Here is a 12,681-nt window from a genome sequence, read left to right as displayed (position 1 = left end):
ATTTTCATCGCAAAACGTGAAATTTCAATTAAATATTCGATTCATATCGTTCGTCATTATCGGACGTCGACTTAATTAGCTCCAATAATGGAAGCAATTAAGGTCTGTATTTATTTATTTTTACTCTGAGCGCGGGGTCCTACGCGGGTAAATCGCTTGCATATGAGTTGGTTCAGTATAAAATATAAGCCATTTTGACGAAGTGAAAAAAAGTCACGGATAACCTAGTACACGCAGAGAAGTCAGATTTATTTTTGACGTCTCGTTAAAATTACAATTACAAACGGTGAACGTCACCGAAAGGCGTATCAAAGGGTTTTTCGTTTGTTAAAGTTGGGAAAATTCATGGCCGAGAATCGAGCGACTTAGGCCAACGCGGCGGCCGCCGGGGGGGCTGTGGCCGCGACGAGGGCGAAGTCGTCGCCCTCCGCACCCGAGAGCTCTACTTCGCGCGAGCCGGCGACTCGGCGTTTCGCCCCCCCGATTTAGAAGCACCGACTTCGTCGAGGGGCGGCGCCTCCTCCTCTCGCTTGTTCTCCAGGTTTGTTTTTCTCCATCGACCATCGTCCTCCGATAGAACGATGACCGCTCGTTCGTTCTGGCGGCTAGTCGACGAGTGCAGACGAGCGGAAAGGGCGACCGGAAGAGGTTCGTCGAACTTTTCGCGGATTTTCCCATTGCTAAGGCTCGTCACGTACGTCCGGCGCTAGGCGGAAGCGGCGACGGCGACGCCATGGTGGAGCGCGTCGAGGGCTTCCTCGTGTACTTTGACGCGTCCGTGCCTGCGCCCCTCCCGTCCGCGCCCCTTTCTCACTCCACTCTCACTCCGTATTTCTGTTTTCAGGCGCGCTCATGACCGGCGGGACGTGAAAGCGGACATGGCGGACGCGCAGGGGGGCGGATCTCCCCAGCGCCGCAGGGCGGCAGGTCTGTCTTCATCGCCGTCGCGTCCGTCGTCCGCGCCCCGACTTCCCCGTGACGCTCGCTTCGTTTCAGACGCCCTCAAGATCCACTTCCCCAACGGAGGCTTCGAGTCGGTGGACTGCGGCGACGCCCCTGACGCGAAGGGCCTCGTCGCGCTCGTGCTGTCGCGCCTCTCGCAGGGTCCCCGCCTCTACTCCAAGTGTTACGCGGTGCGTGGCAGGCGGCAGTCCGGAGAAACCCGATGGATCCATCGAGACGCCACCGCGGCCGAACTGCGCGACGCCCGGTCGCCCGACTGCCGCTTCGAGCTGCGCGTCCGGTACGCGCCCTCCGACCTCAGGGACCTCCACCGAGAAGACAGAGCCACTTTCAACTTTTACTATGATCAGGTATACAATCGTTTTATTTACCACCAATTATGTAAAAGAAGTGCAGTGCAGACTTCATAACGGTGATTTTTTTGCTTTCCATTTAGTTTGTGTGGCACCCATTTGTCAAGCGTTTTTCATTTTCCTATCTGTACAAGCTCTCGAATCATATGTGATTCCACTGTTTTATAGTATGTTTCTTAAAAAAATTACCTCAATTACTTTATTTCTATTAATTTTATTAACCCTTCAAGTAGTGAGTCAATTTATACACATATGTGAATTTGTTAGTATATATTATATTTCCGTAATTATTTATTTATTATTATTTCACATTGCATTTTACTACTTTTTTTGTAAAAGTATGTTTTAACCCAAAGACTTTTAGCATAAGTCTCGAAGTCATTATCGATGAATTTGTCAATAATTATGTTTGAATACGAGGGGAAAAAACACAGGTTTTAACCACTCTATACGCGGTCCTGCACGGGTGTGGGAATTTAGAAATATCCATTACACGCGGTGTCGAGCCCGTGCGGGAATATGAAAATCGGATTTAAACGCGGTCTCACATATAAACGTGATTGTATTTGTCGTTATACTCGGCTTCCGAGTATATGCAGGAATCCTGGCATTTCGTTATAAGTAAAAAAAGGTATTTTTTTAGCTTTGGAAGTCATAAATTAGGTAAATACAAGGCGGTGTGTTATTCACATTTTTTTCCCCTTGAAATATTTCTCAATTGCAGTAGATCCATTGTTTATTATTGGGTTTATTCCATTTTTTTTTATTATTGCTTGCAATTTTTTAGAAACGGTGGAGAAAATATTTACAGTTACAGGATATCACATCCTGTTGAAAATAAAAATAATAAACTGGAAAAAGGTTGAGAAATATATATCGTCAGTTTGTTTAGTATTATATATAATGTAATGTACGTTCCAATATACACGTGTAAATTATTTGTATAAGGATGTGAAAAAATATTAATAATACTCATTGGTTCTATTGAAAATATTATTCATTATTACGAGAATATTTTTGATCGGGTACTGCGGCGTATTATTTTACACCGGTGCTAGCAAAATACGTGCTAGCAAAATACAAAAACGTACGTGATACGTTCGTATGGGTATTATAAAAAATATATGCCGAAATCTTTTTTCGAGAACCTCTGACTTGCAAAGGACACAAAAAAGGATCACAAATGAGTATTGCGTATTTTTTTTCTGTTATATTGTAAACAAGTATTGTTATTGTGAAATCTAATGAAAAAAAACCCAATGTATTTTATAACTACTTTTTGAATAATAACCCAGAGGTAGGGCGGTTAAAGAGCGAATACAACATTAGTGCCCCCTTGGTATTATACACTAATATTTTTAATATTAACACTTAATTTTCATATCATGTAAAACTCTTTTTGCATTATCTGCAGGAAATGGAATATTCCGCTTTTAATTGCCTGTACGTTGTTGTTGAGTCAGAAATTATTCCGCTTTAAAATTAAAATGAACTAGTGAAAAATCTGTTGCAGTCTGGATTCATACTGAAAATATCCAAACATCGTCATTCTATTTTATGAATTTGTTTTACTCATCTGGGAAGCTTTCATGACAAAAAGTCTTATCTGCTCTCTAAAATATCACTCATTGTTAATCTAATAAATTAATTTTATGTTGAAAAACTAGCAATTTTACACAAATCTTTGCAAATAGGGATTCTTCAGTAAAACATGAGTCAAAGATAAATGAATTCGGGTTTGAAGTGAAGTTTTTTTTTTAAACTTAAATTTTTCAAAAATGCATAAAATCAAAGCCCGTCTTACTTAACCCTTGCGTACTGTAACCTCGAAAATAAGATTAAAACCGGAATAGGGTACAAAGTAATCCCAAATTAAAAAGTTAATATAATAATGAAATTAATTTAGATTTTCATTTTCAGCATGTTAAAAATGCATTTTATCACCGTCGAATTTATATATAAATAGCTTTCCCCGACGATGTCAGAGGAAACAGCAGTAGAAAACTGGTGTGGTTTTGTGTATCGTCCGGTACATGCCGATTAGTCATCGACTGTTCGATACGTTACCACGCAAAATAAAACAATTTTATTTTGATACTTTATGATATGATTGAATAAATAAAGTTAAAAATTGCGAACATAAACATGAACATCAATATAAGTGCAAACATATATTTGTGCATACAATCTTATCTATGTTCTCAAAACTTCGATATCATTATTATTTTTTAATATATTTAAAAAAAAAAATTCGTGTTAATATCAAATAGGCTTTATTATTATTTAAGAGGTTGAAATAACAATAATTTAGGGGTATGGATGTACCCGCTTAGGGTCGTGAAGGTTAATATAATCAACCTCCAGATTTTTGAATTGCACAATAGTAATATTAAAATATTAGTGTCTTCAGATGGGCAAAGAAAAGATTTAAATATTTTTTTACATTATTCCTCTTACAGGTCAAGGCGGATTATCTCAATGCTAGTCATCCGACGTTGGATCAAGACGTCGCCGTTCAACTGTGTTGCTTAGATATAAGGTAGTAGACAGCTTCGCTTCGGTCAAACTTATTTCGATTGCGGATTTTAATCGATCTTTTCTTTCAGATATTATTTTAAGGATACTCCGCACGCCGCCCTCGACAAGAAAAACAACTTGGACCATCTAGAGAAGGAGGTCGGATTTCACAAGTTCTTCCCTAGATGCGTCTTAGACGGAGCGAAACCCAAGACGCTTCGAAAGATCATATCCCAGAGTTTCAAAAAGGTACGGGCGGTACCGATGCGTTTTCGTCCCTTATCGATGCACACTGATTGTTTGATTATTGTCGCAGGTCACCCCGCTGACTGAGTCGGAGTGTATGTTCAAGTACTTCGAGATTGTACGGTCGCTGTTCCATTATGATCGAGAAAACTTCACAGTCGTTCTCGGCACCGGTTGGTCGATCCCCGTCGAGCTGGCCATCGGACCGGACATAGGCGAGTAGCGTCGATTTCGTCGGCCGTCGTTCGACGCATCTAAAGCGTATACTTTCGATCGTTGCAGAAGTTTCTTACGTCTCGCATCGAGCCGGAAGCCCTCCGGAATACGTTCGCTTGGCGTCTTTCGCCGAGATCGAAGCTATCAGAACGCTGCGAGGAAACTGCGAAAAGTCCCTGACGGCGCCGCCTCCGCCGGACGCCGTCCAATGCAAAGGCGTCCTGCAGCTGCGAGTGCGAGCGGCGCACGACACGCTCTCACTCACGTGTCCCGGCATCGAGGTTCACTTCGAGCGACATAAATTTTTTATTCGATTGCATTTTTGATTAAAATTTGTTTCTAGGTAGCGGAGAGTCTGGCGGATCTCATAGACGGCTACTGCAGGATAAGCTCCGACAGCAGCACTTCGCTCTGGAACCGAACAAGTATGCTTGTGTCTCTTTAAAAATTTATCACAGATCCGAATAAACGGTTAACCCGAGTCTTTGATTTCAAGCTGCCGTGTTAAAACATTTCATGTGTCCCTGCAAAGGTAAAATACAATTTTCAAAGTATTATCGCTCCCTAGTCGAATCCGTTCTGTGATAAAGTACTTTCTCTGATCGATTTCAAGCCTTCGATTTGTATTCTCCCAGATAACTCCCGATCCGACGTTCGTTCCGGAACCGAAAGCGCACTGCTGTCAGAAGACTACGCGGAGATAGCGGACGAAGACGGAGACTACTCCACTCCCGCGGCTCAAGATTACGAACTCGTCCGCAACCAAATAGAGCTGACCGGAATAATCGGAGAAGGTCAGTTCGGAGACGTCCACAAAGGAATATGCCGACTGAAGCGACCCAATCGTCCGTCTCTGAGAAAACGCTTTGCGGCTCGTCAGCAAGAGCAGAGCGACGAGGGAGTTCAAACAGACGGTGACGACGCAGCGCTGCCTGTGGCCGTGAAGACGTGCAAGATCGACGCCGATCTTATCACGGCCGAAAAGTTTTTGCAGGAGGCTTGTGAGTGAACGCCGAAAATGTCTTAACAGTCGACTGACTATTTGTCAAAATGAATTTTTAAACTGTAGATATAATGAAGCAGTTTTCTCATCCTCACATCGTTGGACTCGTCGGCGTCTGCAGCGCTCCTCCCATCTGGATAGTGATGGAGCTGGCGACTCTGGGAGAGTTGAGAGCTTATTTGCAGCAAAACGCTCACAGGTAACGCGGACCGTTCGAACGAAAAGCTGTGGAACTTTTTATATAAACGAACCGTCCGTTTAGATTGGAGCTGTCGTCGCTGTTGCTATACACCCACCAACTGTCTACAGCTTTGAGTTATTTAGAGAGCAAGAAATTCGTTCATCGAGACATAGCCGCTAGAAATGTCCTGGTCAGTTCTCCGAATTGCGTTAAGGTAAGCAAGCGATTATAAAATATGTGCATGTAAACTATGGTGGTTATTTGAAAAAGAGAACAATTTAAACGAGCAATTTCTGCTTTCGGACGCGCTCGCTTCAAAATTGAAACGCTCTATGTTCGAATTGTTACTATGTAAATCGTATCGTTCTGTATTAATGGTTTATAATAATACATGTAAAGTAAACAAAAATATTTAATTATAATTAATAAAAATAAAAGTTGAGTATGCTCGGTTGATTTCCAAAACTCATTATTGACCAATAAAAAATCAGCATTTAAATATAAAACAAGATGGCCGGCAGCAATGTGACAGTTATTTATAAAAATATTTTTCATTAATCTTGCATGTGCGTTGTTCGATTTGACTGAATATAAATATTCAGATTGTAAATTAACTATAATAATGAATTATATACATAATGCGTGTAAGAATTATAAATATACACTGATTAAACTATATAAACAATCTTCCTAATGACATCTTCAGTTGACGGGCTCTGTAACCGAAGTGAGTTTTTGATATGTAATACATTAAAATTATCATTGCTTCTGAAAATTAATTAAAAATAGTAAGAACTTTGTAGAATAGTTATTAAGATTATATTCTTACATATAATTGTTCGAAGACTATAATTTAAAACTAGATTTATGAAACCCGTCAAATTGACGGATTTCTGATTTGATTTGTATCAGACAGCATTTTTTCTGAGTTTTCTTTTTGAACAATGAAAATATATTAGGGCAGCGTCCCACATGAGCGAATGCGAAGCGGTGCGGCGCGATAATAACAAACAGTCGCTACCGCTTGAAGTGTCCTACGTGACGCTATAAACACTATTTTTATTTTCGTAACTTATTATTTTTGAAAATCTGGTCACTATATATCTATCTTTAATGACTCCCGTAAAATTGACAAATTTATACCTGTAAATTTATTGTTAAAGAAATAAAGGCCAATATAGGCCAAAAAAATATTTCAGTCGTTTCGTTCCGATTGTGTCAAAATACATTATATACATTAACGATTTTTATCCATTTTTGTTATATGCGATCATTTTTTTTAAAGAATGGCCAATTTCAAGATATTCACTTGAGGCAACTTAGTATGTTCAATATAATATAACAAATACCTACAGATAATGTAACAAATAAAGTATATTCATAGTTGGTAATATCATATATTAGCATAATTTATATTCCATATTAAGTCTAGTCTCCGTTTATTAAGTAAGGAGCAAAGTATTTATTTTAATGCACATATCTCAAAGTAATTCCCTGTTAAATAGCACCCTTTGAAAAATTGTTTTTTTGAACGAAAGCTAGCGGATTTCGGGCTGTCGCGCTGGGTGGACGACCAATCTTACTACAAGGCCTCTCCAGGAAAATTACCAATAAAATGGATGGCTCCAGAGTCGATCAATTTCAGACGGTTCACTACGGCTTCTGACGTCTGGATGTTCGGTGAGTTTTTGTGGACTTTGTTTATTATAATTATAATTTCGACGATGATCTTTTTTCCCAGGCGTTTGCATGTGGGAGATTCTCATGCTCGGCGTAAAGCCTTTCGGCGGAGTCAAGAACAATGACGTGATTCGTGAGTGATTTTGTTTTATTTAAATTGACGACATTTTCAAACTCGACTACGCCACAGGTAAGATCGACAACGGAGAAAGACTGCCGCTGCCGCCTCGATGCCCGCCTCGGTTATACAGCGTCATGTCCCGATGCTGGGCTTACGAACCGGCACAGCGTCCCTCTCCCCACGAACTCAAAGAGACACTGCAGTGAGTATACAAACTCGTGGAAACTGTGACTTGTTTTATTTATTGGTATAATTTATCGTTCGTCGCAGGGAAATATTGCAAGAGGAAAAATCTAACGCCCTCGACACCATGAGGAGAGAGAACAGGCGGGTGGCCGCCGCCTCTTGGGGAGATCAGGCGCCGCCCAAGCCCAGCAGGCCTCCGACGAACCTGACAGGTCTCTCGGCGCAATAAATCTCGTCGAAAAAATAAAAACTATATTAACTCAATTTTGTCTTTTCAGGAGCGGATCCCGCGTCGGCCCAGAGCGCGGCAGCGGTTCCTCAGACCTACATCGTGGCTCAGAATCCACTGGTACTAGCGCATCTATTGAAAGAAAATCAATCGCGATCCCTCGACCCCCAGGCGTATACCGCCCCCGCGTCCGTGTTCAACACGCTCGCCGTAGACTTCGCCGAAAAAATCGTAGAGGAAGATCCCGGCTATGCGGAAAAGATCCTCTCAAACTCGGAGTCGGCCGAGATACCTCTGCAGACGTGCCCCATGTTGATGAAGAAGCTGCAGCGACTCGATCCGATCGTACCCGATTCCGAGAAAGACGATATTCTCAAAGTGATCATAGGACACAAAGACGAGAACGAGCCGCTCGCCCAAAATTCGATACCGCAGATACACATGACGGGCTCGCTCTCGTCCTGCAGCGACTTTTCCGTCGGAAACTTTAGCCAGATATCTTCGCTGCCCACCGATTCGAGACGCAGCTCGGTCAATTTAGATCGAAGCTTGCCGAGCGCCGCTAAGTCTGAGGCGAGTCAACCTGGACCGCGACTCCAGTCCGCTTCCTCCGACGACTGCACATTATCCGAGAACCTGGACCGCTCGTCGGCCGACTCCGCTTCTCAGAATTCGAGCCACAACGGCCACGCGACCGTACCTCGGAACCCGCTCTCCAGTTGCGGAGACTCGTATTCCAACCGCGTGCGCTCTCTCGAAAGAAACACCCACATGCACGGGTTCGCACTGGCTCAGAGCGGGGGCGACCCCTACGCTAAACGGATGGGTTCGTTGGAGAGAAACTCCAAGATCGCGCCCGGCTGCTACGACAGCCTGGGCCGAAAGCCGAGTTACGGCAGCGTTCCGAAGCAGCAGACGGGTCTGCAGAAGCAGCACTCGATACCGGGCAATCCGTTTCCGTCCCAAACCGCTCGGTACGCTGATTCGCGTTCGCCGCAGAGCGACTTGCGCGCCAGTCTAGCGGCCAGCGTGGCCAACGTCCAAAAGAACCGACAGCAGACGGAGCCCCCGCTGATCGAGGAGATCTACGACTTCGGCGGGGAGAACGTAAAGAGCTGCGCCTTCATAGCCGCCAACAAGGCCGGCCTGAATCGCTCCAACCAGAGCGGATACTTTTGCCCCGCGGGCCCGCTGTCGGCTCCGAGCGGTTCCGTCCAGCGGCAGCGGGCGACCTATTTGATGAGCTCGCCGAGAAGCTCGGTCGACGATCTCGACGCTCGAATAGCGAAGGGCCGCGTCCAGTTTGCGGTTCGACAGCAGCAGTCGACGCCGGTCATCCTCGCGAAGAAACCGTCGAGTGCCCTTCCGACCGGACTCGCCGACGCCGAGTGTTCTAGTCTGGGCGCTCAGGTGCTGAAAATGGCCACTCCGGCGCCCCCGAGCGACGCCTATCAGCAAAGGTGCTTAGAAGTGACCGTCAATCAAAAAAAACTAGCGAGTACCTTTTCGTCCCCGTCCGCTCGCGAAAACAAAGGCAACGAGGTGACTCACTATAGTTGCATGTGATGACTAGTTTTTTTTTCTTATTTGGTGCGTTCGTCGATTATCATTTGCCGTATTATGACTTTTTACGTTGCCTACGTTTGGTTTATTTGCGTATTCGTTTTCGTAGTTTTACTTTTTTTTATCTAGTTAATTTGGTGTCAATTTTTCGTAGAAATATTTTACAGGAGCAATACGATAAAGCGCACCTAATCGAGCAATCTTTAACGTATCGCTCCGTTTTCGTATCGTAGTCGTTGTCGATTTAGCTAAGAATGTTGCAATGTACTGATTTGCATTTTTCGACATAGTATTGCGATTCCCCCAAAGACGACAAGCTTCCCAGGCAGAGTCGGGAGTCCGCTGCGGCCTTGGAGAATCGACTGATAGCCGAATTGGCAAAGCAGCAGCATCAAACGGATGAAGATCAACATTGGCTATTGAAGGAAGAAAGCAAATTGGTGCGTACGTTGCGCGCCGACGATAAGCGTAGAATGTAGTCGTTTTTAATATTTTCTTTTTAATCAGAAAAAGCGATTGTCGATGATCACCGCGGGTTGCGCCACACCTGATTCCACTTACGGAAAGACCGCCGAGTGCGCGACGGATGCGAATCTACCCATAAGCCGCCTCAGTTCGGGGCACAGTTCTTTAGAATTGAGCCCTAACAGCACGATTCGCCCCGAAGCGTCCGAGTCCGCTAGGAACCGCTCAACGGTATAAAAAATAAAACAAGATTCTATGTCATAACGGTTTATTTATAAAATTGGTCTAACTTTTAGCCTACGAACTGGGATCGCTGCAAGGATCCCGTATACAATGCCACCACGGACGTGGTGAGGGGCATAATGAGGCTCTGTTCCGCTAACGGCGCTTCGAGCGATTCGCCAGAGTTGGTAGATACGGTGTGCGACATCGGTACTCGTCTGAGGGAACTGTGCGCCACCGTGGACGTTCTCTCCGACGCGTTCCCTTCGCACGCTAGGCGAGAAGTGGAGATGGCGCACCAGGTGCTGTCCAAAGATATGGCCGGCTTGGTGGAAGCGATGCGGCTGGCCATTCAGTACGGTTCTACCACCCTACAACCGGAATACACCAAGTGAGTCGGCTTCGGAAACGTTTCGGGCAACGTCGGAATCGCGTATCTCACTTGTCTTTTAACATTGCAGAAACATGCTCTCGGCCGCCCACGTGCTGGCGATGGACGCCAAAAATTTGCTGGACGTCGTGGACAACATCCGGCGGCGACATCCTCACGTGGATTGGATCGCTCTCTTCGACGGGAATCGGTCGACCGAAGCGCCCGTCCGGCCGTCGTCTCCTCCGCGCGGAACTCCTCCGGCGGACGCGATCGACGAGCTCCCCGGCGAACGGTCGCGCCTCGCTCTCGCCCACTCCAACAGAGTCTCGGCCCTCATCCAAAACTATAACATGTACGGGAGCACGGATCGGTCCCAGCGGGCGGACGCGCAGGCAACGGACTCGCCCGCGTACTCGCTGAGCAAGAAGACGGTCTCTCAGAGCGAAGAGTGACATTCCGCGGTCGTTTCCTAGTTAACCGCTCGCCTCGTATTTACCTCGTTCGCTTGTATTCGTGGAGAAGAGTGCGTTTGTATTTTTGTTACGCAAGATGTTACGGTAGTGACGCTCGTTTGTATTTTGTCGCGTGAGATGTAATCGATAATATATATACTATTATTTATTCGAAAGGCGTTTTATTGAAATGAAACAAGTTGTCACTGTTACATGGTAAACTTAATAAATAATGCAACGTCCCGGCTAACAGTCGAGGAAGTTGGCGGCCATGAGCAGCTCCAGCGCGAACTCCGGGATGATCTTGAACTCTGGGATCTCGGTGGAGCTGTTGGTGTAGCGCACCTTGTAGGCGAAGTAGGTGCAGACTTGCTGCAGTACGTGCGACCTGCGGGCGATAGAGTTAGTGTCGCTGTCTAGCGATCTAGTCTAGTACTGTAGTCTAGCGATGCCACTCACGGAATCTCCCGGAAGTTGACCTCGTTAGTCTCGTTCTCCGCGAACTGGCCGGGGCCGCTGAGCATGGCCTTTATGGTGCCCGAGGTGAGCGCGTGCTCCCTCTTCACGATGAACTCGTGCAGGTCGGACGAGATGAGCTTCACGTACATGGCGTTGGGCCCCTTGCACCCGCCGTAGACGGGGGCCGCCTCCTCCCCGGCTACTCCCTCCTGCTCGGAAGCCATCTCTACTCAGCGACCGCCAGTCCGCGAGCGATTCCTCGACTCACGCTCGGGTCCTAACCGGAACGATATGTCGGCCATGGCCGACGTGCGATAAAGGCAACGCAATCGTTATGTTAGGCAGAAATAAATTTATAACGATCTATTATATTCCAAGTATTTTTTAACACAATATACGATATCCTCATTTTTTTAAATAGGAACGTATATATCGTTTTTTTATACAGTTTAAATTTTAAGTTTAAATATTTTAGCAACCGCCATTAATTAGTATAGCTCTCTAATTGACACATTATTATCAATTATTATATAACAAAAATATTTTAATTTTGGTATGCTTCGAAAAAAAATCCAAATCTGTTTTCGACAATTTTATAACATGTTATTATTTTATTAAAAACTTAATTTTGTTGATGACATTAACGACTACAAGTCAGAAAAGTACAAAATATGTACAAAAGTAAACATTTATACGAAATATTCAGAGGCGTAGTTAGGGTATTTGGCGCTCGAGGACGAACTATTTAAATGCTCCTCCCCCCCCCCATCTATTTTATATATATATATATATATATATTTCACAATTTTCATATACCTTTGTATCGCACACACATGAAAAGGCGGGTGAGAGTGAGAGAGGAGTATTTAAGAGACATGTCATTTTCTAATATTTTGTTTCACATTTTGATTTAGGAATAGAAATAAATGAAAATGACCTCTTTAATCAATATTCTGTTTTAAAATAGTATATTACTAATCAAATAGAAGATGGGCAAATAAAGTTGATAAAAAACCATGCATTGATAATTTAATAAAAATTTTTTTGCGATTTATTCGCATTGCCTGCGCAAATGCAAACACAACGAGTTTTTTTCCATAATTAAAACACAATGGACAGACGAGCGCAATAGACTCAATATTATCGCAATGAAAAAATATATATTTATATTATAAAAAATGAAAAAAGTTCATCAAAATATGCCGTTTTATTGTAAAATGTGAAAATATCTTTCCGCCAAAAGTGTCTCATATTCGTATTTCTTAAATCTAGTCACCTTATTTACAAATGCATGCATCGCAGAGGACCTAAACTCGACAGCTTTTACATTTACGTAGATATGTTTTTGCTTTACAGTTATATTTTTAACTTAAATATTTTGATAAGGACTGTATTTAGATTACCTTTAAGTGCGAAAAATACAAAGAATGTGAGGCAATAAATTATTTTTAT

The 12,681-nt window shown here is 43.9% G+C and overlaps 2 protein-coding genes across 2 annotated transcripts; one reads left to right on the top strand and one right to left on the bottom strand.

The window, feature by feature from the left end:
* Positions 1-367: 367 nt before the first annotated feature.
* Fak (protein tyrosine kinase 2 Fak) lies at positions 368-10,940 on the top strand. The gene is made up of 21 exons (XM_088192808.1): positions 368-541; positions 845-927; positions 997-1,313; positions 3,776-3,855; positions 3,923-4,082; positions 4,150-4,294; positions 4,362-4,576; positions 4,639-4,720; positions 4,792-4,827; positions 4,931-5,296; positions 5,365-5,497; positions 5,561-5,693; positions 7,018-7,159; positions 7,221-7,292; positions 7,350-7,482; positions 7,551-7,678; positions 7,745-9,237; positions 9,549-9,698; positions 9,766-9,954; positions 10,020-10,336; positions 10,407-10,940. Exons 2-21 carry the CDS (start codon positions 879-881, stop codon positions 10,768-10,770), a joined length of 4,704 nt encoding a protein of 1,567 aa, XP_088048934.1. The 5' UTR covers positions 368-541; positions 845-878; the 3' UTR covers positions 10,771-10,940.
* Positions 10,936-11,495, bottom strand: EloC (transcription elongation factor elongin C). Its single transcript, XM_088192893.1, has 2 exons — positions 11,230-11,495; positions 10,936-11,158 (listed from the first exon to the last, which is right to left on the bottom strand). Exons 1-2 carry the CDS (start codon positions 11,451-11,453, stop codon positions 11,017-11,019), a joined length of 366 nt encoding a protein of 121 aa, XP_088049019.1. The 5' UTR covers positions 11,454-11,495; the 3' UTR covers positions 10,936-11,016.
* Positions 11,496-12,681: the final 1,186 nt, after the last annotated feature.

Source organism: Plectrocnemia conspersa, unplaced genomic scaffold (assembly GCF_051122295.1).
Source record: "Plectrocnemia conspersa isolate PC_06_02 unplaced genomic scaffold, ASM5112229v1 ptg000009l, whole genome shotgun sequence".
NCBI classification, from domain to species: domain Eukaryota; kingdom Metazoa; phylum Arthropoda; class Insecta; order Trichoptera; family Polycentropodidae; genus Plectrocnemia; species Plectrocnemia conspersa.
Note: the sequence above shows the minus strand (reverse complement) of the source record. Positions and strands in the feature narration are given on the sequence as shown.